This window comes from Callorhinchus milii, unplaced genomic scaffold (genome assembly GCF_018977255.1).
Source record: "Callorhinchus milii isolate IMCB2004 unplaced genomic scaffold, IMCB_Cmil_1.0 Scaffold6, whole genome shotgun sequence".
NCBI lineage: Eukaryota > Metazoa > Chordata > Chondrichthyes > Chimaeriformes > Callorhinchidae > Callorhinchus > Callorhinchus milii.
Genome location: NW_024704747.1, coordinates 20,391,006 through 20,417,693, shown reverse-complemented (window position 1 = coordinate 20,417,693; position 26,688 = coordinate 20,391,006). Strand labels below are relative to the sequence as shown.

The window sequence follows — 26,688 nt, the reverse complement described above, 5'->3', positions numbered from 1 at the left end:
AAACAAAACAATAATAAATTGGTCACTTCAATTCATGACTGTTTGTGGGAAACTGCTGCGCGCAATTGGCTGCCGCATTTTGCCCACAAATATACAGTCAATTCACTTTACAGTCTATTCTGTGAAGCGCTTTGAGACGTCTAGAAGATGTGAAAAGCGCTATATCAAATGCAAGGATTATTATTATTATTATAATGTGCCAGCCAATTTGTATACAGTAATGCAGCACACCCCCCAGCACTATATGGGAGTGTCATTCAAGACTGTGTGAGCATGACCATGAGAACAACAATGGTCTTCCATCAAATCTGATTTTTAACAAATATATATTAAACAAATTGCAACCACGCCCTTCAGATTGAACCAATAGATCTTTTTTCAGCGAGCTTGTTAAAGACAGCAATGTGAGTGTCTCTTTGAAAAGCCGACGGGAATGAAGTGGTTGATTCTATAAATGCAGGCAGCAGCAATGCTGCTGTGTAGAATAGGATTTCCCACATGGCAAAGTCCAATTTGATTCTCATTTCTCACTGATCAGTTACAAATACCACAATGTTCTATAAGTGTAACCACTGTTTACACAAGGTTGATGGAATTGTCCTAGTGTTTGTTCTCTCTCCAAAGGAGGTTTCTCATTGCTTATTATTCATGAAGTATTTCAAGGGGCTCGGGTGTCTTGACCCATTAGAATGAGACAAGGCGAGATTTGTTATTTAAGTGATTGTCCTCTGAGGCACTGGTGCTTGTGTATCAGGATCTGCCCCAAGTCCTGCAATTGGTATAATCGAAGCTAGACATGGCCCACAAGCTCAAATGTAGAGGAATGTCCATTTTGCTAATGAAATGAATTCTAATATAGAGAATGGCCATTCGGCCCATCATGCCTGTGCCACTCTCCCTAACAGTTATTGGCGTGCGTTTATGTTTTCAACATTTTATTGTACATAGAGAATTACAGTAGGATACAGATACAATACAAATTGACATTTATACTACGCCTTTCATGTCGGGAGGATGTCCCCAGGTGCTTAACATTCCTAGCTTGGCATCTGAGCTGCGGGTGGGAGCCCACGGAAGGGTGGGGGTGGTGGGGGGAAAAGATGATTGAAAGAGCAGTCAAATAAGTATGTCTTAAAGCAGACCTTATACTGGGAAATGGGGAAAGATAGGCTAAAGGCTTAATAGTAGGACAGGGTAAGTATTGGATCCAGTGATATCCCATGGAAACGGGACGTTCTGTCCAACCAGTCATGCTGGTGTTTATAATCCACATGAGCCTCCACCTCTCCTCTTCCCCTCTTCTATCCCCTCTATCCCTTTCTCCCTCATACATGCATCCTTTCCTCTCAGTTATTGATTACATTTCTCATTTAAAAATTGAGTATTCATAGATTTAAGCTTAAAACATTAAGGAGCAACCTCATAGAATCATAGAAGTATACAGCATAGAAGGAGACCATTCAGCCCATTGTGTCTGTGCCGGCTCTTTGAAAAGAGCTATCCAAATCAATTCCACTCCCCCACTCTATCTAAATTATTTGGAGAGGACAAGTTTGCAGGGCTATAGGGAGCTAAAAACAAACCTATTTGTTTTCGGCTTGTATCAGTGCCCTTTCAACAAACTCGTATATAACTCATACTTTATTTTAGAGAAATTGTAAAATAATGTTTTATAAACCATTGTGCATGATTAGGATATCTACACGGGCCTGTGGACTTAGTCTGTAAAGTGTTAAAGTATCCCATTGGATTTTTTGAATAGGATGCCACTTAAAGATTCATATATTACAAAGACCAAGTAGAGTGAAACCTCATTACTACTAATTTTGTATTTGCAAGCCTCTCTCCTTGGTGCTGAGGGAATTTCAATTTTATTTCAGACAGTAGCTCGGACATTGATAATATGGCCTCCTGATAACAACCACTACCATACCATTCCCACAAGTTTGGAATAATGAGACGTGACTATATTATTTCTGCTCTGCTTCAGCAAAACAGACTTGCCATTAAAATGCAAAAATGGTGTTGAGGCCTTTGAGTGACCCGTGTCCAATTGCATCTATTTATTCAGAATGTACAGAGTCTTAATGGTTGTTTAAATTCCCCGTGCAGTTATTGATAGAATTTATAATGAACATCAAACAGCCTGAAGTAAACTGGGCAAAAGTACATTAAATTAGGTCAGTAAAGATTTAAAGACCTCAATTGATTAAATTAAATTAAATTAAATTAAAGACTAGGCAAATATTGGTGTTTACAATGCACATTGTGTTTGTGTTTTGCCTTCTATTAACTTTACCAAATTTAGTTGACTTAAATGAGGAATGTAAAATACAATCTGTATTGTAAGGTCAAGGAATTGTAGTAAGTAAAATGGTGCTGATATCAATGGAAATAGTTGAATGAACTCATGTCCTTAATTTATATAAAGCCCTTTAATCAAGATGTTATGTGTTATCTTAAGCAAAGTCCCTATCATACCCTCACGATCACAAGATCGGTTTGAATGAAAAGCATCAAGCTGTTTTTTAATGAGTTCAGTGTCCTGGCCTCAAACACCCTTCTTGGCAACCTGTTCTACTTGTTCATTAACCTTTGGGTAAAGATATACATCCTGGTGTGTGTCCTGAAATTGCCCTTTGCAAGTCCTCTTGTTCTATTGTCTTGGTATATAATCCACTTGGAAATCCAGTAGTTTTGGGAACCAGTTTCAATGAAAGATCCAGGTTACAAGTTTCATGGGACATGATAATTATCCTTGAGCGTACCATTCTGAACAATGCTTTATTGTTGATGGTCACAAAGGGTGACATTTTTTCTTAAAGCATTGTGTGCAGCAGAAGTAGGAGTGCCTTCTGTTTACATCATAACTCACAAGACTTATAAAGAACTTTGTTTTTCAAAATTAGGGAACATCTTTGCAATATGCAATAGAGGATGGAAGAGCTTCTTTGATTGTTACAGTGATGCTGTTCCATTGTTCAGTGAGTGCAGGAAGGCCACTGCTACGGTAGAACAGGAGGACATTTGTGTGACATGCTGATCTGAAATGAAACGTGGAACCATTAGCAATTGTTATCAAGTCATTGAAATTAGCTTCACGGTTACTCGGCCGAGCACAGTGTTAAAGAAACTAGCAGCAGGTGTTAGCAAATGGTTCTAGAGATATGAACCATGCATAATGTAGTGCTTGCACGCTGGGAAAAGTGGGTTAGAACAAGTAATCTTCGCACAAAGCTTGCTGAACTGTAGTGGTGTGCAGCGGATGATGTTTTCACATTTAGACCAGGAAGTTACAGATGCACGACTCACCTGTATTTATTAATCTTGGTCAGCATTTATCCCTCTAACGTCCAAAACTGCCCCCAGGCAGATATTAATCCTTTTTTGGGAGTGTGGGGGGATAATATCTATAGAGAAAAGCATCGTTTAGACTCACTTGTTAATTTTAACCTCCAGTTCTCTAGTCTTGTGGGCTGGTATTCCAGTTAAAATGTATCCTACATTAAGAGTGGTACCATTATCTTTTTTATTTCCCATCTTAATATAAATAATTGCAACACTAATAATGCTAGGACTATGGCTGAGAAGGTCGGTTTACTACATCAAGTGTGGCTCATTTACTTAAATATAATTTCAGATTAGTGTCGTTACTTTTGTCATTTACGTATTAAATAGATTCCCTTTTCAAATTGACTTTTAAATTTCTATGTTTGTCACCAAATTAAAAAGTCAGAAGTAAGATGATTAATTAATTTGTATAGTAGGAACAGTGAATTGTAGACAAACTATTCAGTTATTCCCCACATTTCCTTAATTTAGCTTCATGATGTTGAACATAAAGAACATGATTGTAATTGAACAGTATTAATGATCTGCATAATTTTGAAACAACAATGCTGAGTACTGACTTCAGAGAAATAATTATCTAACATCTCTGCATGATGTGTATCTTCCCCTTTTTAATGAAAGCAAAAAAATGTTCTCAATGCATTTTTCATTTCACAGAAGTTATTATCTTTCATAACATTTGAAATTTTGAACATTGACATTAAGGGGTCGAAGTGATTATTTTCCTTTCTGGCAGGCTCCTGACTTATTGGGAAATCACAAGATATTTTTATTTAAACCAAGATCCATTTGAGGAAGTCACCGAGTGATTTTTAACATATTCACTGCTGAATAATAAGTCTTTGCTTATAATAATGCCCCTTCACATGATTTACTATTAAGTATGGTGACTGTCTTTATTTTGTGGGTAAAATGGGCAGCCAATTTGCGTACAGCAATGTCACACAAACAGCCAGCACACTGGCTAACAATCCCTCTTTTTTCAAGTAGAGCCATGGGATCTTTAACAGACACCTGAACAAGCAGACAGGACCTGGTTTGTGGAACATTGCTGTGTGCAAATTGACTGTTGTGTTTCCCTACAAAATACAGCCACTACAGTTTTGAACAAAGTCCTGTGAAATGCTTTGATACGTTCTCACGACATGAAATGCACTATATCAAATGCAAGGATACTTATTATTGCAATGAATACCCGTATCAAAAAGAACACAAATATGGTAGCCTTCTTCCTAATTCTTTATAATCTCTTGAATTTTAAAATGGGTCTGAAGAGCGAAGACCACCTTTATGTTCGAATGACATGCTTTCCTCAGAAGCCAATCTAAACCAGATTCCCTTGAAGAAAAGAAAATAATCCATTGAGGTGCTTGTGTAGTTGAACAGTATTCATACTCATGCCTAGACATCTTTACTTTCTGTACATGTGAAGGTTGGGAAAAACATCGTGAAATGAGGCTTGAGGGTTTTGCACACATTATTCTCTTGCGGCTGCCCTTTGTCTATTTTCAATTTGCCATTCTGCTACAGTCTACTAATGGAAAATGACTGAAATGCCCTGGGAAGAAAACATCGCAGCACAACTTGCTTTGCACAATACATACAACAATAATAATGCAGGACTATCTCATTGTCAGCAGTTCCTACATCGTCTGAAATCCACTGTCTGCCGTTGGAGAATGTTTACAAATGTAATCGTTGTCAGGCTGCAGGTTTCATATTTAAGTTCCACGTCCCAATTGCAGAATGTACCAGCCAATTATCCCTGCAGATTGGCATGATCATAATTACAGCCTTATAACTCCACGGCTGATCCTGCATTTGAATGTAGCTGAACACTGTATCTATTTTCCACATCACTTTAATATGCATTTAATACGATCAGACATCGATAAAGGCAATGTAACATTTCCCTGTCTTTGAAACTATAAGTCTTTTTCTCAACTGCATGTTTGACTTGGCCTTTCATCAAACCGTGATGTTGTAAAAACATGCTTCAAAAATTCCTTATTACCATAATACCGCACATCAACCAAGTAACTAACTTGCAAAAATGGATCACAAAACGAGAAGCTCTGTAGGAGCAGAGATCAGTGTATCCATATATGGAGCCAAGGTCGTTTTGTACTAATTATAAAAGGTTTTTTGTTTGCTTTATTTTCCCTTGCGAATTTCGGCTCATTAAAGTTAGTTCTGAGGACTGAAAGTTGAGATCTGCTTGTGCTGACCGCTAAAAATAGCATCTGTGAGATATCCACATTTAGCAATCGGATTGATACATCCCAATTTATTTTGTGCCCTGTCTCTGTGCACATTGAGGGGTTTTGTCAGCTGCACAGAATCCGTCCTTCGAAACACTTGTTTTTACCTGACCCAGAGAAACCGTGTCCTTGGCTAACAATCCCCCAGATTTTAAAAAATAGTAACTAATTTGCTGTGTGCATGTTTGTCTACAAATGCCAACAAATATGCAGTCACTACACTTCCTAGTAAAATCCTGTGAATCATGTTGAGACGTTTTAAAGACAAGATAAGGCACTAAATCAAATGCAAGGAATATTATTGTTATAACAACCTGAGAAAAAAACTTTAGCAAAGCATTGCATATGTTTCCACTTCGCAAACTTGCTCTTATTCTTTTTTTGATGTGGAGCTGCCAATTAAGTGCCAATTTGTGCTGAATTGTACCAACTACTGTGCTTTGCTTCTTTGTGTTATGCCTTAATGTCCTGCAGAGCACAAACTGCTGAGCATTATGTTATGTAATGCCGTCTTTTAAATTGAGAAACAAAGGCAGGTGTCAAGGTTCACATTGCAGGATACCAAACAAATTTCAAAATAGTACGAGAGAAGATGTGACTTAATTTAGTTATAAAAGTTCTAAGCACTCGTGTGTGTGTGTGTGTGTGTGTGTGAGCGAGAGAGAGAGAGAGAGAGAGAGACAGCACATTATTTCTACCTATCCAAATATTTATTTTTCCCACTAGCTCCCTTATTGCAGAACTAATCGATTTCAAGATATTCATTCTCGCTTTCAAACCAATTCACACCCTAGCACCTCCCTACCTCTCCAATCTGCTCACACCCCACTCCACTAGCTGCTACCTTTGTTCAGCTGGCTTGGGTCTTCTGCACATCACTTGTCCCAGTTGCTCCATAATTGGCGGCCGTACTTTCAGCCGCTATGCCCCGAATTTGTGCAATTCCTTGCCTCAATCCTTCCGCCTTGCCCTCGCTTTGCCCAACTTCAAATCAGACCTGAATACTTTCCTCTTACATGGTGACTTTGGACACCTCCCTTGTCTTTCCAGCTTGCCGTCAAACCACAATTCTGTTATAATAATAATAATCCTTGCATTTGATATAGCGCTTTTCACGTCGAGAGGACGTCCCAAAGCGCTTCACAGAACACACTGTAAAGTGAATTGACTGTATATTTTGTGGGCGAACGCAGCAGCCAATTGTGCACAGCAATGTCCCACAAACAGTCGTAGATTGAAAATGACCAATTTATTATTGTTTTTTGGTTTTGGAGGGATTATTATTAGGCGTGTGGAGTAAGGAAACTTGCCCAAGGTTTCGCCCTGCCTGGAATTGAACTCAGGTCTCTCGCTTGCAAAGCGAGTGCTTTAACCACTGAGCTACAGGACTCCTAACAAGATTCTGTTAAGCTCTCCGAGACGCTACCTGTGTGAAAGGCGCTATATAAATGCAAGTGGTTGTTAAATCTTATTCATTAAACTAAACTATATACTAAAAGCTATCAGGCAGTACAAAAGAGGACAAATGGGAAATGGTGGGTGGCAGAGGGGAGGGAAGCAGCAAACAGCAGGAGGAACGTGATAGCTGATGTAGAGCATTCAGGTCTGCAGAAAGTGTACGCTGGTACAAATCAATATGACCATCACACTTACTTACACTCATCTAGTCTACATCAGTGCTGACCCAGTCCTTGACTTTACATTGTGTGCAGTGGCATTCACAAGCTGGAGTGTCCTTTGTTTCCCACTACTTATTGAATGCTTTGGTGGAAATGCAGTCAAGTTCAAGACTTGTTTGAACCTGTTTCATGTAAGACCCTTACAGCTTGTACCAAAAGAGTAGAGACCTTGAATCCCACCATTCTGGGCTGAATTCAGACCTTGTCTGTCTGAGCGTCTCTGTCATGATGCATTTCTGCAGTGTTTTTGTTCGTTTATTGGAAGGATTTACCTTCTCAATGTTTTAAAATATTATTACATTGTGAGTTATCCCCTATTATCCTGTGTGTCACCTATTCGCAGATCCCTAGCACTCAGCTTGAGTGGGACTTACACCCAGTTACAGATAAATTACTGATGAATTTTAGTTTCTTCTGACAATCTCAATTTGGAAAATGCCATTTAATTTTAATTTTAATAGAGTCCGCGAGCTTGCCAGTTTTTCCCAGTGTTTTCAGTCTGGTGGACAGAGAACATAAAGAGATGCAAATCTAGTTTCATTCACTCTGATGATGGCCTGTGACTTTTGCCTTTGTAAGTGGTAATAATAATAATAATCCTTGCATTTGATATAGCGCTTTATCACATCATTGAGACGTCTCAAAGCTTTTCATGGAATATATTGTCAAGTGAATTGGTTGTGTATTTTGTGGGTGAAACACAGCAATCAATTTCCAGAGTCGTGGCTTGAGTGATCACATTGTTTTGGAAATGTCTCATTCTGCTGTGAGGTCGATGAGCTCTCTCTCTCTCTCTTTGTGTGGATTCTTCCTTCTATTGCTCTTTTATATTCTCTCATACAGTAAGAGCATGAATGAAGGGCAGAGGCAACACAGTGTGCTACAACCTTGTCCTTTCACTTCAGCACGGTTGGGTTGTACTGTTCACGATGAATGCAATTCCCTTTATGTGTTTCAGTGTTGCACCATGACCAGCAGCCTCAGGCGAACTTCAGAACTGGTTCTATTTGAACTGTCCTGTAGCACAAACCTGACTTGAGTGCCCCCAGCAAAAGCAGTGTCCATTCCGCACAATTGTTGTTTGTTTGAAAATATCACATAGGGAGAATGTTAGAGCCAGAGGATGGGGCTTAGGATAGGTTAGTACTAGTGGTTCAGAGGCTTCTGCTGAGAGACAATGTACACCAGAACACTAATGTACAGAATAAATCTACATTTATGTAGTGCCTTTCATGTCGGGCTTGGCAGTACTGGCTTGACACACGAGCTTGGATGGGAGCCTAGTGGGATGGGCAAGGGAAAGATGACAGAAAGCACGGTCAGTGAGGCAGGTTTTTTCTTGAATTTCTCCCAAGTAAGGAAAGATTTCTCGCTAATAGCCCTATTGGTACAAGGCATTATTCCACACCATGAAAACATATATTTTACTCAACTAAAGCCAGCATGAGGGACTCCCATCTTGCTTCAGTGAAGTACACCAACTGAGCGTGTGCAAAATCTTAAATCATCCCCCGGCTCAGTCATCCTTTAGGCATAACGTAATGCATTCCCTCACTGCATCTCATCCACACCACATTGCTCACCTTGCACACAGCAAAGACTGTGATCTCCCCACTCCTCACTGCTGGTATGCCTATTCGTGACAGACAGAAGTGCAAACAGTGGGATGGCTTGTGAGGGAGGAATTGAGATCTCTTGCAATGAACTCTTGTGAAACTGTTATCAAAAGCTTGGTATCGGTTTGTATTGCTGGTTGACTTTACAATAATGAGAAGATAAACGTTAATGAGGATAACTCTGTTTTAATGAGTGACTCGAGTTGCTTTTATGCCAGACATACATGGAGTAATCAGCACTGTATTAGAGCAACTGTTGCTATTCCTGGCAATAAGCTGTTATAATTGACTGAACAAGCGTATAAACAAGGAAGCCCCATGTCCCACCCTTATGGTTCATTGGGTAAATGAAAGAAAATTCAAATTCTAATCCCTTAACTAGCTCAGTTAACTACTTAGGAGATGTACCCGAGGACTGACAGACCCCGAAAAAACAAGCATGACCTTGTGGGGAGGAGTAATAATAATCCTTGCGTATGATATAGTGCCTTAATTGCATTATTGAGATGTCTCAAAGCGCTGCACAAGATGTGAGCAAAGGGTGGGACACATCTGAGCAAAGGATTAATGCACAGCTCACATGACTGATGCACTGAGCTCCAATCAGTTTCAGTTTCGAAGTGTAAATGATTGAACATGACACCTAAGAGAATCAAGTTCAAAGTTCAAGTTTAGTCAAATTCTAACTTACATAGAATCCATTTGATTAATGTTCATTAACTTGCTAGTAACTAGTGGTGAGGGTCTGGTCATTCATTCATCACCTCAACTTCATGTTTGAGTGAAACTTCCATTTAATGTGGTCCAATGTTTTTCCTTTTCTTAGAAGTTTGTTTTTCATTCTTTATCCATTGTTCCATTCATGTAGCCACTCATGTAATCATCATTCCATTCTTCCCACCAGAGCCAAACAGGACACAGCCCTCCTCCTGCCTACACTTCCATGTCAGGAGTAAGTATTGAACATTTTGTCAACAGCAGCCGTGTGAAGAAATAATTCAGAATCACCAAAAGTAACTCTCCGAAGGACGTGCTTATTCTTCCCTGCTTGCAGGAGTCAATAGTTGAACATATTCTATTGAACAAAAATGCGGAACAACTCAGCTTTAAGAATGGTTAGAGTAACTGGCGTAACCGAGCTACAAGCTGACACGGCATAGGTTCTGCTGGTGATGTTAGGAAGTCCTGATCTTCTCCAGGCAGTCCTGGATGATGCTGAGGGGGGATACAAGATATTTCATGCTGAGACAAGAAAGCTAAAGTGAAGATGGATTCACTACTCTTGTCCTCTTCTTAACAATCAACATGAGTTGTCATCGGTGGATGCTTTTGAGGAGGAAGCTTAAACCTCCCTCTCATTTGTGCCAATGGTGAATAGCATCCCTGGGTAGTTCAGTTTGTTGAGCGTTGGACTTGACTCTGGGTTCAATTCTTTGTAGGTCCACTTTGAGGTTGATAAAATAAATACCGTGCTCTTAATCCCTACCGAGGGTGGGGAGTGGGAGGAGTGGGTTGTAGGCAATAAACAGGATCTTCCTAAGGTTAAGCATTGAGGCAAGGCATGCCTATTGAAACCTGGCTATTCCACAGGAATGTAAATCATTGTTGACCAGCTTGTCTGCCTTATCAGTGAGATATGAAGGTGTGGACATGTCTTTATTCCTACAAACCAAAGTCCCAGTGGCCTAAAGTAGACAAGTGCTATGAAGGTTTTGTGGCTGTTTATTCCACAAGAGAGGGAAAAAGAGAGCAGATGTGGAAGTAAGAGGAAATCAGTAAGACATCTAAATTAATTGGTCATTCATCTCAAGGCTGTTTATGCACAAATGTTGCCTATGAAACAGTTACTCTGTGGAGTCCAGTAGCTTAGTGGTTAGAGCAATCGCCTTGCAAGCAAGAAGACCTGGGTTGGATTCCCGGCAGGGCAAAATGTTGCGCAAGTTTCCTTACTCCACACATTTCTGTTTACCTAGCAGTAAGTAGGAACCTGGTTGTTAGTCGATTGGTGGATCACTTTTCTGGGGCTAATAATTCCTTCAAAAAAAATAAATAATAATTTGGTCACATAATCCACAACTGCTTGTGGGACACTGCTGTGCGCAATTGGCTGCCACATTTCATCCACAAAACATACAGTCAATTCACTTTACAGTCTATTCTGTGAAGCACCTTGAGACGTCTAGAAGACATGATAAGGTGCTATATCAAATGCAAGAATTATTATTATCATTACTCATTACACTTGACCGTAACTATTCCTAAAGCTTTTTGAGACGATTTATTGTGATGAGATGCTATTAAAAAAATGATTTCTTTGAACAGTAACATAAGAAGCTTTCATGGGATTTCATGTGTTTGGTTAATTCATTTCCTTTCATCATTGGTAATGCGGAATGTGTTGCTTAAAAGCGTGTTATCATTTCTGTTTATGTGTAAGAACCCTACATTAGGCTGAAATTTTAAAACTTGCATTGCAATGAGTAGTGCACTGGAGCAATGTTGGCTGTGCCAATGTGTGGTGCAATGGGAAAGCGGTTCACTCCGGAGGAATCAATGACTTCCCGATCTTGGGTGTGCAGTAAGGTGGGAGAGACATAGCAGCAGGGAACCACCTCACATACAAGGGGAAAGAGAATTGAGGGCAAGACATTCAAGCTATTTGGGAACACTTTACCTTCCAATACATGGCATTGGCAGAGACTTGGATCAAAGGCTGCCTGTTTGCCATTGTGGTCTTTGATGCAGAGAAAATTCAGGACCAGATAAAAGGGTGGCAATATTATATTAAGCAACAAAATCAATATTAGGAGTAGTTTTTAACAATGCAGGTTAAAACATTTACGTTTGTGACTTTTTTTGGTTGAACAAAATGTTTTGTTTGGTGGTTTTGAATTTACATAGTACTGTGAGAGCAACACATGATTGGAATGACAGTTTCTGGGCACACTGAAGTATAGTCTCATGTTACCACAAATGTTTAAGCATGTTTTGTGCTGGAAAAGGGAGCGAGAGCCAATTAAAGCACGAACCACAATGTAAAACATCCGGCAACGTTCATTATAGCCATTAATTGCCATGTAATTACTGATCCAGAGCAGTTGAGTTCATTCTCAGTGCACAGACTCTCACCACTTTGCCTCAGACACTGGTACCATCAGGATTTAATAATGTAACATTCAATCGCTGAAGACGTTTGTAATATTGTGATGCATTTTTTGTGCCAAGACAAGAGTCTTTATTTTAAAAATATCCACAATTATTTGTAAATGTGGCCACCCAGCTTACAGTTTCATTATAAATCTTACAAACCTAAACGCCAAATCGCTGAACAATTAATATTAAAAACCCTACATTTTAGATTTTCATTTTAAGAAAGAAAAAGGGAGTTTTAGACAAATGCCTCTGTTTCTTGCCTTCCATTACTTTCTAGACTCATGTTGGCTCTCGAAATGATAGTGAAAGAGAAACCAGGGTGTGCCCGGTTCAGTTATTTTTCCACCGTGATCTGAACAGGTACAACCCAAAAGCCTGTAAGTGGACCTTGTGTGTCTCTCTCCCTGTTCTGGGAGTCCTAATAGTCCTGACAAATCAATGCTGATCTTTTTCAAAGGGCTTTTTTTCGAATCATTGGTATTGTTAACAAGCACAAAAGTATAAAGTAACCACATTTGTGAGACGTTTTCCCAATGTGAATGGTGCTATAGCAAATACCAAATGCAAGGATGATGTTATTTCAAGGAATGGTCATTTTGAAATTAACGCGGGCACCTTTGCCCACTGCTCCAAGTGGAGGGTCCATAACTAGCAAAGGTTTGAAAACAAAATGTGAAATACGTATTGATAGAGTTGTAAATAGAGAATATGACACCAATTTTGGTTTCTTGCCTAGCAGTTTAATACCATTAGTCTGCTGTTGCTGTTTCACTCTAGTCTGAATTTTCATTACTACGACAACCTCCTGTTGCCTTGTTGTTTCCCTTCCCAATGTCTAAATTCAATCAGAAGAGACTCTTTAAATGTCCCCGTTGAACAGTTTTATCAGTGGAAATTATGCTAAACATTTCTTTCCCCCCCAAGGACGAACACTATTTTTTAAAAAAAATTGAGTCAACCGGGTGTCTGACACATGCGGAAACCCATCACCATGTTAAAACCATCCCACCCACACATGGAAATCCCAGAGATAGATTGTTGGAATGGAATGTGCACTCTCTCCCTGGAGAGACGCATCCCTCTTACCTAAGTTTGGAAATTATTACGTGCAGGTTGGCAAGAGCTAAGGTTTGGGGACCCTAAAGTGGGGTACTGCTGGAATCTAACCAGCTAAAACCACACAGCTTGTCATTGATATTGCAGTCTGGCAAGCTTTCCCACTGCTTGTCCAGCTTGGACCACAGTACACGTTAGAGTTTTGATTTGCCAGGTTAACAGGAGCTAAGTACAATGATTCCCTATCCCCACTAACTGGTCTGCTCTTCCAGGTCCAGGCGATGAGCCAGGCTGGCTGTGCTGTCATCAGCAATGCCCTGTAATACTGCGGACTCGCCAAATCCATTATAAATGCCGACTAGCGAAATAGTTTTCTGTGCCCACTGGATTAAGACTGCCCGAGGTGGATGGAGCTGCAATTTACAGAGCAGGATCTCGCTGACTCAAATCTCGGCCCACGCTGAGTTTGCTGGTCTCATCCGGAGCTGTTTGGTCCTTGTCATTCCAAGATTAAGTAGGGGAAAATCAGCCTTGGTTTCTGCTCTCATTTCCTCTTAATACCCTCTAGTGATTGTGTGTTTGTGTGGGGAGCCAGATGGGGCCTGTGATGCCCCCTGCAGTTGAGTAGCCTGTTGGTACTCACTATCAAGGCTCACACATAAATATTGGTCATTGACGAGCTACCAGAGAATAACCAACGTTCAGCAAGAGGAAGCCAGACCAGGAGCAGAGAGACATTGCTCTGCACAAATTAAATTCGCTGATGTGTTTGTCTATGACATAGTCACTACACTTTACAGTGTATCCTGTGAAGCATTTTGAGATGTCCTCCTGACGTGAAGGCGCTATATATCAAATGCAAGGATTATTATTATTTGTTGTCGGTCATTCTGCTGTCTTGTCCTACTGTCAGTTTGCCTAAATGTTCCTTCTGTTCAATCAGACAGATGAGTGAGCAATTGACAGACAATGCCCACTTCTTTTGAATGCTCCAGGTACCATGAAATGTGCCTTGGCACCACAACCGAATGCGACATATGTGCTGCGATGTAAAGTGTCTATTTGTTAACTGGTTCCAATGTCTCTCATTGCTGCAGCTTCCCCTTCATCTCTTTGGTCGACACACTTTAGCTTAGCATGAATTCAAGACCTGAATTCTTCCCCTATTACAAGTCAGGGACAGAGTGTAATCTCCTTAATTTCTATAAGTCATGTGAATTTTAAAATAACTTTTACCACAAAATCCCAGACGACCTCACGGTTCCTGGATTAAGAAAGTGATTTAGTTTGGGATTCAGATCATCTTGCTTACATCCAAAATACAAAACAAATATACTCATAAGGGTCAGTTCAGGTGCCACAAACAGGACAATCCCGAAAGGCTAGTCAGCTTTGGCACACAATGCCTAAATCGAAACTCCTATTTCTTTCCCTCCTTTCAAGCTGTATGATAATATCACAGTCAGATTTGTTGGCAGGCCACCATTCGGCGTTTTATCCACCAATACAGTAATAATAATAATAATCCTGCCATTGATATCGTGCCTTCATGTCTCAAAGTGCTACAGGGTTTTTATGATAAACTGGAGTGACTGTATCGAAGCAAACACAGCCATTTTGTGCACTCTGAGACAAATGTCCTTCTCTTTTCAAATAGTGCTGTAGGATCTTTAATGTCCATCTGAACAGGCAGATGGGACCTCATTTTAACGTCTTATCCAAAGCATGGCACTTCCAACAAGGCAGTGCTCTCCCAGCACTAAACTGGAGTGTCAGCCTTGACTTCAAATCCTTGAAAAATTCAGTGATTAAGATCGTATTTTACCTGATTCTCATATAAATTGCCAGTACTGCACTTGCCAGGTAATTGCAGTTCAGAATCTCAACACAATTATTACTGAAAAACTGCAGAGAGAATAGCACACTGTTTAGAGAGCTGTTGTTCAAAATATAACTGACGGAGGCTTGTTATTTTAGGGGAAGTGGAGATAATAGATAGTAGGTCTGTTGTACTTGTTGCAGCGCTAGGATTTGTTTCTATAAGAATGGAAGGAATATAACTACAGAGAATAAAGATAAAATTGAATGCATGAGTTTAAAACAAAAAAGCCTCAAAGGCAACAGGAAAATGTCAGGAATGTTATCAAAGTTTTCGCGGCTGCAATGCACCTTTGGCAAGAACAGGACCAGGATGGGTGCAGAACTGGTGCTTGTGAGCTAATGGGTTGTAACTCAGTATGCTAATTTGTCTTGAAAGCATTGAAAGAAACCACACTAGAGTATTACTGAATGTGACGTGCCAAGGTGATGCACCCTCAGATTCTGTTTCGGGGTAGAATACAATGATACCACTCTGTTGTCGACATTCCTAAAGGACATGATATTCGGCATTCGGAAAACCACTGGGGTAATAACAATTCAGTAACATGGCACACACAGGCTCAAAATACAGAATGTTAAATAGCAGCTTGCAATCTTTGTTCTCAATGTATTCCTAACACGTCACATGGAATGCATGGAGCAGATGTCAAAATTGTTTTTATCCTCGCTGGATGGACTTCAAAATTGCTTCTCCTAGATTTGTCAATTAATGATCCTTGCAAAGTCTCCCCGAGTGGCAGAGTGGGATGCCAAACAATTGTCCAACCATTAGGTTTAGGAAGGGAATATTGCATCAATAAAAGTAGATCTGTTTTTCTGAATGATGATGAAACTAGTCCATGCAGGGCACCTAATGGAAGTGCATTGCGGTTTCAGTGAGCCATGATCTGATTACTGATGGGTTCCACAGAGCAGTGTCCTCAGGCAGAGAAGAGATGACACCTTCTGAAGTGAGATCTTGCAGCTTGGCAATGTACTGAAGCTACCCATGTCTTCATTGAGGGGATCTGGACTCTTGAGACAGTAGTATTGGATGTTACTTATAAAGTGTGTTTGATGTGATATAGTGCCTCGGACTGTGCAATGCTGCAGCTCTTGTACTTTTAGTACACAGCATGCGGTGTTTTACATACATTGCAGTCCAATCAAGGTGATGATCCTTGAAGATGATCCTTGAAGTAGAATTCCAAAGGATCAAATCATTTCCAGGTAACTCCTGTTGTGTGGAATTTCAAATTGTCAAACCATTTTCCTGTCACTCTGAATGTACAGCGTTTTAAAAAATATCTGGTATATCCCTTAAATAGGGCCAATTTCTCTATAACTTTAAACAGGGGCAATTTTTTTATAACGTAAAGAGGATAAGTTTGTCCATAACTTAAATAGGAGGGATTTCTCCATAACAGTAAAATAAGGGGAATTTCTCTCAGTTACAAAGCATGCTAACTTTAGTCTCTCTGTTACATTTTGAATATTTGTTTTTAGAAATGAGTTTATCAGGGTAACCAGCCGAATTTACTACGTGAAGGAGATTGAATTATTAGTGGTAGATATCGCAGTCTTATTATTTCAGTGAATAGCTTTGAGACGTGGCGCTGTATCAAATGCAAGGAATATTATTGTTTATATAAGTTCAAAGAAATTGTGGTACCAGAGGGTTTGAGGTGAGTGTCAGTTCCTGGGGTAGATGTGAGCAGTCTTTACTGAAAACAGCTCATCTTAACCATTCATTTATCACTGCACAAAAAAATCACTGTCAAAAGCAGGAAAACTATTAAATCTATTCCACCCCCAAACCAAGTAAAAATTCTCATATCTCTTAAGATTACGTTTTTTGTTAAAATCAGGTAAAATAATTGAGCTCCTGCTTTGGTTTATTTTAGTTCCAGTCTTTGGAGAATGCGCTAAAATCTGAACAACAGAATGATGTTTTACCGACCACTACATTGCAGTACAGCTTTGTGCATTTTCCCACAAGGGGCTGTTCATTATTCCCAATTGCTTCGGTTTGCCAGCAGTCGTGGGCAGGATGCCTCGGTGGTCCTGTGAAGCAAATTACAGCAGGCTGTCTTGTTTTTATCAAAGGTCCCACGATTACACTTTCATTGTATCTTAGGCAAGAGGAGAGAACATAATTGCTGACCGGAGTTGCTATTGTAAATCAGATTCGAAAAACAGATTTGAGCAGCAAATCTGTGATATTTTTTTACACGGTATCATTTTTGCACGCAGAGGGTGGCTCCTTGCTATTGAAAATCATTAGAAAAATGCCACCGTTTAATTGCTCCTTATAGTCGCTCCAACTTAAAATGCAAAGGTCAAAAGATTTATTTTTCTCTTCTGTTTTCTGTTCCTGCCACAGAATCAGTTTGTTTATCGCGACGGAATCTTTAATCCAGAAGAAGGATTATCACTGCATAACCGGCCCTCGAACTGCATTGGCTCAGAATCGCTGGATGGCCAGAGTGCGGCCTTGTCTCTGGACGTGTTTGACGATACGTGCTGCAACGGGACTCTGAGGAAACTGGGGCCTCGCTCACGGGAGGACAGCACGACCCAGAGATACAGTGCCGATCCAACCGTCTTTCTATCTGAGCGAAATCAGAGGGGAGACCTGGATGAGGATGGCTACATGACACCCATTCAAGACAAAAAGATGGCAGGCAAGTTTTCCTCAGCACTGACGGGAGATTGGCACAGGCTGTAAGGAGTGCTCAATTTGCCGCCAACCGGTGACAGTTTTGCATCGGGATCGTTGACAGAATCGGGGAACTCAATGGAAGGAAAATCTAAATTCAACGTTTGCTCTTTGGTAGAAATAATTTTATTTGCAACATGATCCCTCACACCCAAATGTAAACATTTCACATACACTTTGTCTGCTATTGTTACCAATGCAACAATACAGTAGAGAGTTTGTGAAGAGGATGTGCTGCTGCTTATTCATTTCAAGGTGAAATTGAGCCATTACTCATTCCAATACCATCTGGCTATTCACCATTCAGTAACTGTGAGAGAGGTTGGTGGTTACAGATTGGGGATGATCTATTCCTGATCTCATTTTAGACCTTGTGGGAAGTAATGTGGCTGAAGGATGCCAAGAATTTCACTAAATCATCCTTTCACTACCAAAGACAGATATAAACTATCATCGTTTGTATAGAATATTTGTTGGGGGAATGTCTCCTAGAGGTTCAACGTTTAGTGCAATTTTTATGTTAAAATCAGGGTTTGCCCTTTTGAAAGGTATTCACTGTTTCTTTTTATGGACTGAGCTCTTGCCGCTGAGACTTTGCAGGTAGGAAGTCTGCTGAGTTTGTTGGTTCACAGTGGATGCTTCTCATTAGTGAAGCTTTCTAAGTGGAAGTATCTTAACAGCGATCTTTTAATCCCTCCATTCTTTCCCAGAAAATTAGCCTCCTGTGAGCTTAGCATGTGGAGATATTGATACAGGAAGACGGAGAGAGAGGGATTGTGCCAGCCTGTGGTTGTGGATTCAAGCTTTAGAATGCATGTAATCGAGGCTGACACTCCAGTGCAGTGGGGAGAGGTGGGGGAGTGCTGCATTGCTGGAGTTGGTATCTTTCATGGCTGTTTGGGGGACATTTCTACGCTCAAATTGGCTGTTGCGCTCACCTTCAAATACACAGACACTACACAGCAAAATGCTGTTTTCAGATGTCTGCACGACATGATAATAATAATAATAAGAATCCTTGCATTTGATATAGCGCTTTTCACGTCTTCTAGACATCCCAAAGCGCTTCACAGAATATACTGTAAAGTGAATTGACTGTATATTTGTGGCGTACGCGGCAGCCAATTGCGCACAGCAATGTCTCACAAACAGTCATGGATTGAAAATGACCAATTTATTATTGTTTTGTTTTGGAGGGATTATTTTTAACTTGTCAAGTAAGGAAACTTGCCCAAGGTTTCGCTCTGCCTGGAATTGAACTCAGGTCTCTCACTTGCAAAGCGAGTGCTCTAACCACTGAGCTACAGGATAAGGTCCTATCCCAAATACAATGGTTATTATAATTTACTAACCCTCCTGGCTGAGGAATCTTGCATGAAAGCAACAAATTCTGTTCTCTGTTACTCCCAGGTAGGCACCGAATAGGGCTCTCAACTACTTTGGGGCAGGTGGTACGTTGTTGAAATTCAGTCTTATTCCAATAATTCATCTGAAATGAGCCATCTTTAAATCCTAAGTGTCATCGTCTTATTTTTAATGCATATTCAAAAGGCCTTGCATGGAAAAGATCTTTATTATGATATGTTTGAACTCTCCTCTCCAGGTGTTAGTGAACGAGGCTGTGGCACATTGGAGGAGAGAGTCCATGCGAGATCATCCGCAGTGGATCCCAAGTCTAAACCAACTCGCACAGGTTGGTAATGTCAGGAAAACAAAAAATCTCTATTTGTTACATATTCAGATGCCCAGCGGTTCTGTTAAGCAGCTTGGGACCTCCATCCGATGTGAACGGAATCGCATAAATGGAAATTTGTGCTGTATTGGTATTTTTTGGCACTTTCCAATATCTTTTTTCTATTTCATTTTAAAAGAAGATTAACTTCACAATTTACTTGGTAAAATAAACTTCACAAAAGTAGCTCTAAATTGGGGAAGGGAAGAGAGACTCGACTCCAATTCTGTTACTCAGACAGTAATGTAAAGTGTGCTGTCCTTGTTTACTTTAGTCAGCGTTAGCTGTAACTGGGGCTCCATTGCTGCTGCTGGTTCTGTACGTCTGACTGACAGTTCAGAATGGAAATTGAAACGTTTATAGTATTCTCCTTAATGCCTCCATAATTAAAGAGGATTACGGATTGATTTTTGTTTCAATTTTGAATCATTTCTCAGGATAGAGTGCAACAAATTGTGGGGCCGTGCAGCTTTGGGTCATTGTACAGGAGGGCATCTAGGAAACAATTAGCCAACTTGTGAATACCCCTAGGGTTCGCCTGCTGTGAACCACATCAGTATGCAAACTCCTGCGGCTCGGAACATTTCGGAGAGTTTACATATTCCAAATACAAATAATTATAACAATGCAGGTTTTATACAATATCATGAGAGGGGGGTGGGGGGAGAAAAAGTTTTTTTGATGATTCCTCAGAAATATAGGAAAAAAATTGTGTTCATAAATGAGTCTTTCCATGGTTTCTGTTTCCCCCGTACTCAGAAGTGATGGAATCTGCGCAATGAAAACTGCTATTGTGCCTCGCAAGCGACGGGATTAATTTAGAAATCATGATATGACTAACAGGACAGTGCTATTTACCTTCATTCTAGGAGTGTGAGGGGTTTACCTAGAATTACATGGAATGATACGGCAGGGAAACAGGCCGTTCAGATTGCTAGTCCATGCCAGTGCTTGTACTCCACACTAGCCTCCATCCCTTCTATTTCCCTCTCCCACATCCCTCTATTTCCATCTTCCTCAAGCATGCATCAGGTGTTCTCTTAAACATGTTGATACCTTTTTGCTTTATATTTTCTACATATTACCAGCTAGGTCTACTCCAAGGTGCTCTTTATGCTGATAAAATTAAATTATAGAATTGTAATTGTAAATTATAGAATTGTAATTACATTAAACAGCTTTGAGTTACCTGTTTTTAGTGACCATCTTCAACACTAGACTTGGGCAGAAAGCCATATATGATACATGCAATGGGAAGGTGATAAGAAGTTGTTATTCTACAACAACAACTTGCATTTATATAGCGCCCTTCACGCTGGACGGCGTCTCGGAGCGCTTAAAGATTCTAGAAAGATGAGATCAAATAGGCTGAACAGATTTCTTAATCCCAACCTCGCATGTGCTCTTATAAGATTCAGTTACAGTTGAACGTGTATTTATACATGTCCATGGATTCAGGTTGCAATTGAAAGACACGCAGGATTGTTCTCCAGTTTGTTTGCTTTGCGTTGTCTTGCATTTTATTCTGATGCCATGAGTTCCGGTACAGAGTTCTTATTATTTCCTTCACTTTTGCAGAGTATCTGAACCCGGTGGAGGAGAACCCGTTTGTTACCCTTCGAAAGAACGGTGACATCCACGCGTTGGACAACCCAGAGTACCACAATGTCCCAGAGGGGCAGCAGAACACAGAAGATGAGTACGTGAACGAGCCCCTCTATCTCAACACTTTTGTCAATGCGGTTGAGAACCCAGAATATCTGCAGGATAATAAGATTGCCATTTCAGAAAAAGTTGACAAGGCTTTTGACAATCCTGACTACTGGAACCACAGTTTCCCACCCAAGACTGCCGTACATAACCCTGAGTACCTGAAGGATTACAGCACAAAGTTTTTTTACAAGCAGAATGGACGGATCAAGCCCATTGTAGCAGAGAACCCTGAATATCTTTCAGAGTTTTCGCTAAAGCCAGGGACTGTACTGCCATCATACGGACAGAGGAATACAGTGGTGTAACCCTGCAGCGGGAAGGGAACTCCAGCTATCTGGATTTCCTCATCAAACCATAAACTCATATCCTCGATATGGTCTAGAATGAGAATGTTGAAGGTAACAGCACGGACAACGAACATAACATGTCTGCACAGAAGGAGTTCTATTTTATCAAAATTGAGCCGTGGTCCTTTTGGTTGGACCATTCATAGCCTGGACTGTTGAAAGCAATATGGTTACAACCAGCAAAATGAAGGATAACTGTGGAAATACCAAAAATGTAGCTCTTTGGATTAACCTTTCATATTAACCTTTTATCAAGGACGGTCCTTTGGAGGACGATTGCACTCACAGAACAAAATGCATTGGCCCTCTTTTTTGGTTGCCACAAAAATACTACTTTTTGGTGGGGGCGGGGGGTGTCAGAAGGAAAATAGATACCTGGAGAACTCAGCATTTATAGGATGAAATCCTGATGATTCCCCCCCCTCCTCCCCCCCGGCAAAGTAAATCCAATGAATTTTAACCCTTTCACCAGCGAACATCCTAAGAGGTTTGAACAAAATGTTTCCAAGAAAGTATTAACCTATTAACCTGCCTTTAGGTTTTACTGCTGTCTAGATACATTGCGTAAGAAGGAGTGCTTGGAGTTAGCAATTGCATGGGGCATTCAGTGAAGGTCACGTGAAATAGATGGAGCCTAATGCCCTCTAGTGCAATAAGATTTTTCAACAGTGGAACAAGATGGGGGAATGGGTTTAACATTACAAGTCTACTGGAATAATCTTGGGGAAAGGGTTAAAACCTACATGTCGGATAAGGTTTGGTGCAGGAGCTAAACCAGGTGCACCAAACGTGTCTGGGTGCTCAGCAATGAACTTCATCACAATGTTGACTTTCATTATTGAAATAGCTTGCTGCTATTTACTTGAATGAAAGAAGTTAAGTGAGGTTTGTACTAGATGAGGTAGATTCTCATTTTTAATCTTGCTAAGTAACTAATGAAGGCAACTTCATATATGGATATGTAGCAGAGATGTTCTTTTTGTAAAGTTACGTAATTTAATACAAAAATAATGAATAACTTTTGAAACATTAGGAAACAAACAGCAGTTCATAATTCTGAAAAAAATAGAAGCTGTGCAAATGTTTTATAGCTGAGAATTTAATGGAAGGATTCATATTGTCTTTGACAACCACACATGAGCACTGCCAATCATCTTTGTTACTGAGATTAATATTATCTATGTCTATGGATATGCTGCTTTTCCAATCTTTAGCTAGATTCATGCAACTATAACTGGTACAAAACAACCCTGAAATGGCACTGGGCAGCTGGCTATCTTTTGGCAATTTGTAGAGATAAGTTCCTCTAAATGGAAGATAAGTTCCTGTGGATTAGTTCCTATAGATGTAATTAAGGATATTAAGAGTTGTGGTGAAAAGGCAGGGAAAGATACTAGGGGTTATGGAGAACAGGTATATGTACTGCAATCAGATAAGAAAAGAACTTACATTTTATAGTGCTTTTTCAAGTCGTATCGCACAGTGCTTTACAGTAATTACTTTTGTAGTGATTATTTTTGTAGGCAAATGCAAGCAGCAATTTGTGCTAGCAAGGTCCCATTAACAGCCTTGAGGTGAGTAACCAATTATTCTGAATAGTTATTGGCCAGGACACATTGAGGAACTTCCTTTCTCTTTTTGGAATAGTTTCACGAAATCCTTAGTGTCAGCAGACAGACAGGAACTCGGTTTAATATTTTCATTTGAAACGGCATCACTGGCAATGCAGCACATCCTCCAGTACTGCACTGCAATGTCAGCCTCATCTACGAAGCTCCTCTGTAAGTCTCACCTTGGCTTGAACCCACAAATAATACAATGGAATGTGACAGCTAATTACAATAGGAATTAGTTGATTATTTGCAAGTAATTTATTTTCAGGTAAACTTCTTTAAAAAATGTAGTCCTTTCGTTCTTCGTTTTGCTGTCTAACTTGTGAGGCTGCATCCAAATAGTTCCAAACTGCCCAAGGATTTGGAAAGTAACTTGCACAACAATAAATGTTGTGTAAGTGATCGAACGTGTACTTCTACCAAGCACAAAAATGCAGTTTCCTGCTCCATGTGATGGGACAATAGCCAGCAGTGCTCCCCAGTGTAAGGAGATATAAGATGGAAAGTAGAGTGAGATTTATTGTTAGTAGGAAATGAATGAGGAGCCCAGGAGAGAGTTGAAGGCACAGAGATGGTTTGGAATAGAATCTATTGATGCTAAATACAATGAATATTTAAATGGTTGGAGATAGTGGTACAAACTAGAGTTTCTTTATTAATGGTTACTGTAATGGATGCTGCTATGGATTCTGCCATATAGGGAGCATTAGACATCTACCTCTCATGGGCCATGTTAGATATCCCATGTTCACTACAGAGATGAAGGTAAGAGGATAAGTCTTTTGCATTCATGCAGTAGTGATACTACAGCAACAATTTCTTGGCTTCTAGGTTATAGTATTACATCAAGTGTAACAGTTTTAGTTCATTGTACTTGAGTCTTGTTATTTTTAGAGCCCTAGCATTCTGTCAGACTTGCGCAGTTTAAATTATGTTTCCTGTCATGGTCTTACAAGTCCAATGCAGGATTATTGTTAGTGGTATATGCTGGGAATAGGTGCTGAACAATCTGTTGCGCTCTACCATCGTGCTCCCTGACCAGTGCAGATGACATTATTGCAGGAAGCGTACAACGCATCAACATGCTAAACGATAAGAGTAATCAAAAACAATCACAATCAATGTATTTCTTGGTTGCACCATAGCAGGCATGTAATCGGCACAGACGGCAGCGAACGGGGACACCTTTAAAGTGCTGCTGTTGCACACTGGACTCAGAGGCTATACAAGTCACTGATAGTATTAATGGACCCATCACAGCTGACGTTCAAGGTTTACAAGAAAGCTTGCAGTTGCTGGTTGATGACCAGCTTTGGGAATGGCTGATTCCACTGGACAGGAGTGAGAAATCTCATACAAATGGACTGAAGGCTCTTTTAAGGTGTTACAATCCATCAGCTGCTGGAGATAAAATTGCGTTCAGACTTGCAGTGCTTTTCTTTCCTCCATTCCCACAATCCGTAGCCTTGCTTTCCTCAGTTTAGTTTCTGAATGAAGCATCCTCAGATCTAACTCGCTTCCAACCTTCATGAGAAATCGCCGTGTGTTTTGAGTTTTCTTTTGAGTTTGTAAAAGGAAAATCATAATCTGCAGCTGGTTTTGATTCATCTTAGATGGAAAGCTATCTATCACTTTCTTCAACAACACTGCAGGCTCTGAAATTAAGCTTTAGGGTGACGCAGTTTCAAACAGTAGAGGATACTGTAGTCTAACCACCTAGCAGATAGTTAGTAGTTGATTACAAGCACAGCTTTGTTGCTTGCCTATCAGGTACTCACCGCAAAAACCTATCTGATAGACCAAATTGCAAGTATGTTGAAGCCACCTTAAATAAAACATTCTCTGCACTTCCAAAAGACATCAACATAAAAATGTAAGTGTGTTTCAGTCTCATTTCATTGTCTGAGCTGTCAGATTTGTCAGTGGCTAATCTCTGAGCTGCCAGGTTTGTCAGTGGGCAGAGTAGATTGTAGTAAATGGAGGGTCTATCATCTTGATTAGAACTAAATGCGGATCATTTCAGAGTGACAATAGGACGGACGCCTTCAGTTGTCTATTGCAGGGTCATGTTTCAGGCAGAGCCTGCGCATGTCATTGTCCTGAGTAATTGAAGACCTCCGAACATGACCAGTTTGGGACAACTCCCATTTATTGAGCAGCCCATCCTCCAAATTGTTTAGAACAGGGCACTTGCATTTGTCTGATAAATGGGCTCTAGGAAGTTGACTCAGCATAGAAGAAGTCAATAATGTGGGTTGAAAAGTCGAGGCACACTGCAGTATTCAGTGCATAACGCTTTGGGCCTCTTAGCCTATCCGACTGAGATAAGCACATTAGCTGTCTGACTGCTGAAGGAAAGAGTCTTGTTGCATTGGAAACCCTGCAGTAGAATTTGCTTATTACTCTTCACCTGCTATGTGCATTTCTTAACATTGTCTGTAATTTTACATTTCTGGGTGTTGATCCTTATGTTTCACAAAAATATGTTTATTTGCACAGAATCAGTGTGCAGTATTAGTGTTTAGAAGATTTAATTCTGTATAGAGGAATTCCTGGACCATTGATTCTAGGAACCCAATAATTTAGCCACTCTTAACTGGAATACTGTACTGAAAATTTCACTGAAACTATCAAGCTATCATGTATGGATGTCAAACGTCAGGTGATTTTCTCACATAGGTTACTCTAAATAATGCAGTTTGAATGGAAAACTCCAAAGATGAAATATATTTTTGGGATGACCACAGCATCACAAAAAAGGTTCTTGTAAACTTGGGTAATGAAGGTGTTCTCTTTGTGGGAAAAAAAGGCACTACAGATATTTAGCTGCACAGGCACTGCAGCTGAAAGGGTCGATGTATGAAACTTCTGAGCAGCTGTTGATAATGAGTAATTACTATGTTAAACGGAAAATGTGAATAGTATTTTTTATAGACAGTTGAAGAAACGGCTAGATGCATTTGTAAATAATGGTCACTTGCTTTTAATTTGTGCAACTGTTTTATTTGGAGCATAATTGTCTTTAGGGTTGTTTTGTATATATGTACTTGGACTGTGGATTGTTTTTTAAAAATTCACGGAAAATAGTAATGCAGACATTATTTGTGATTATGTGTTCAGCACTAATTAATGTGATGTGTTTAACTTCTGCATTTGGCTTTAGCTGTAGGAAACTGTAGCTCAGTGTGTGGTGTACTGTTAATTAACTTTTGTAAACCAGGCAAGAAAAGCAACTGTATTATGCACCATTGCAATACCAATAACTGTACTAACTTTGAAGTTAAAATTCTCTTTAGCCACTATTTTAGCATTTAAGCTCTTTTGTTTAAAAAAATACAATGATCATTTTCTATAACTGGTCCTTTTGTGCTCATTTACAGTGCATCTCCCCCTCCCTAAGTTCTTATTTGAGCGCTTGGGTAGAGCTACTTACTGTAAAACTTGCAGCAAATATAATGCAGCAGCTTCCAGCTTAGGCATCATCCATACTGTACAATTTGAAGACTGTTCTTTGTTTTTGTTACATGAATCTGTCAAAAATATATTTTTAATTTAATATAAACAAAGTTAAATAAATCGTGAATCACA

General features: G+C 40.0%; 1 protein-coding gene across 1 annotated transcript in view; it reads left to right on the top strand.

Moving 5' to 3' along the window:
- Nucleotides 1-26,688, top strand: part of LOC103182941 (receptor tyrosine-protein kinase erbB-4) — a 374,750-nt gene extending 348,062 nt beyond the window's left edge. Inside the window, exons 26-29 of the mRNA XM_007900138.2 lie at nucleotides 9,812-9,859; nucleotides 17,360-17,660; nucleotides 19,299-19,388; nucleotides 21,006-26,688. Coding sequence (XP_007898329.1) covers nucleotides 9,812-9,859; nucleotides 17,360-17,660; nucleotides 19,299-19,388; nucleotides 21,006-21,445 — 879 coding nt within the window. The 3' untranslated portion in view covers nucleotides 21,446-26,688. The remainder of the gene's footprint in view (nucleotides 1-9,811; nucleotides 9,860-17,359; nucleotides 17,661-19,298; nucleotides 19,389-21,005) is intronic.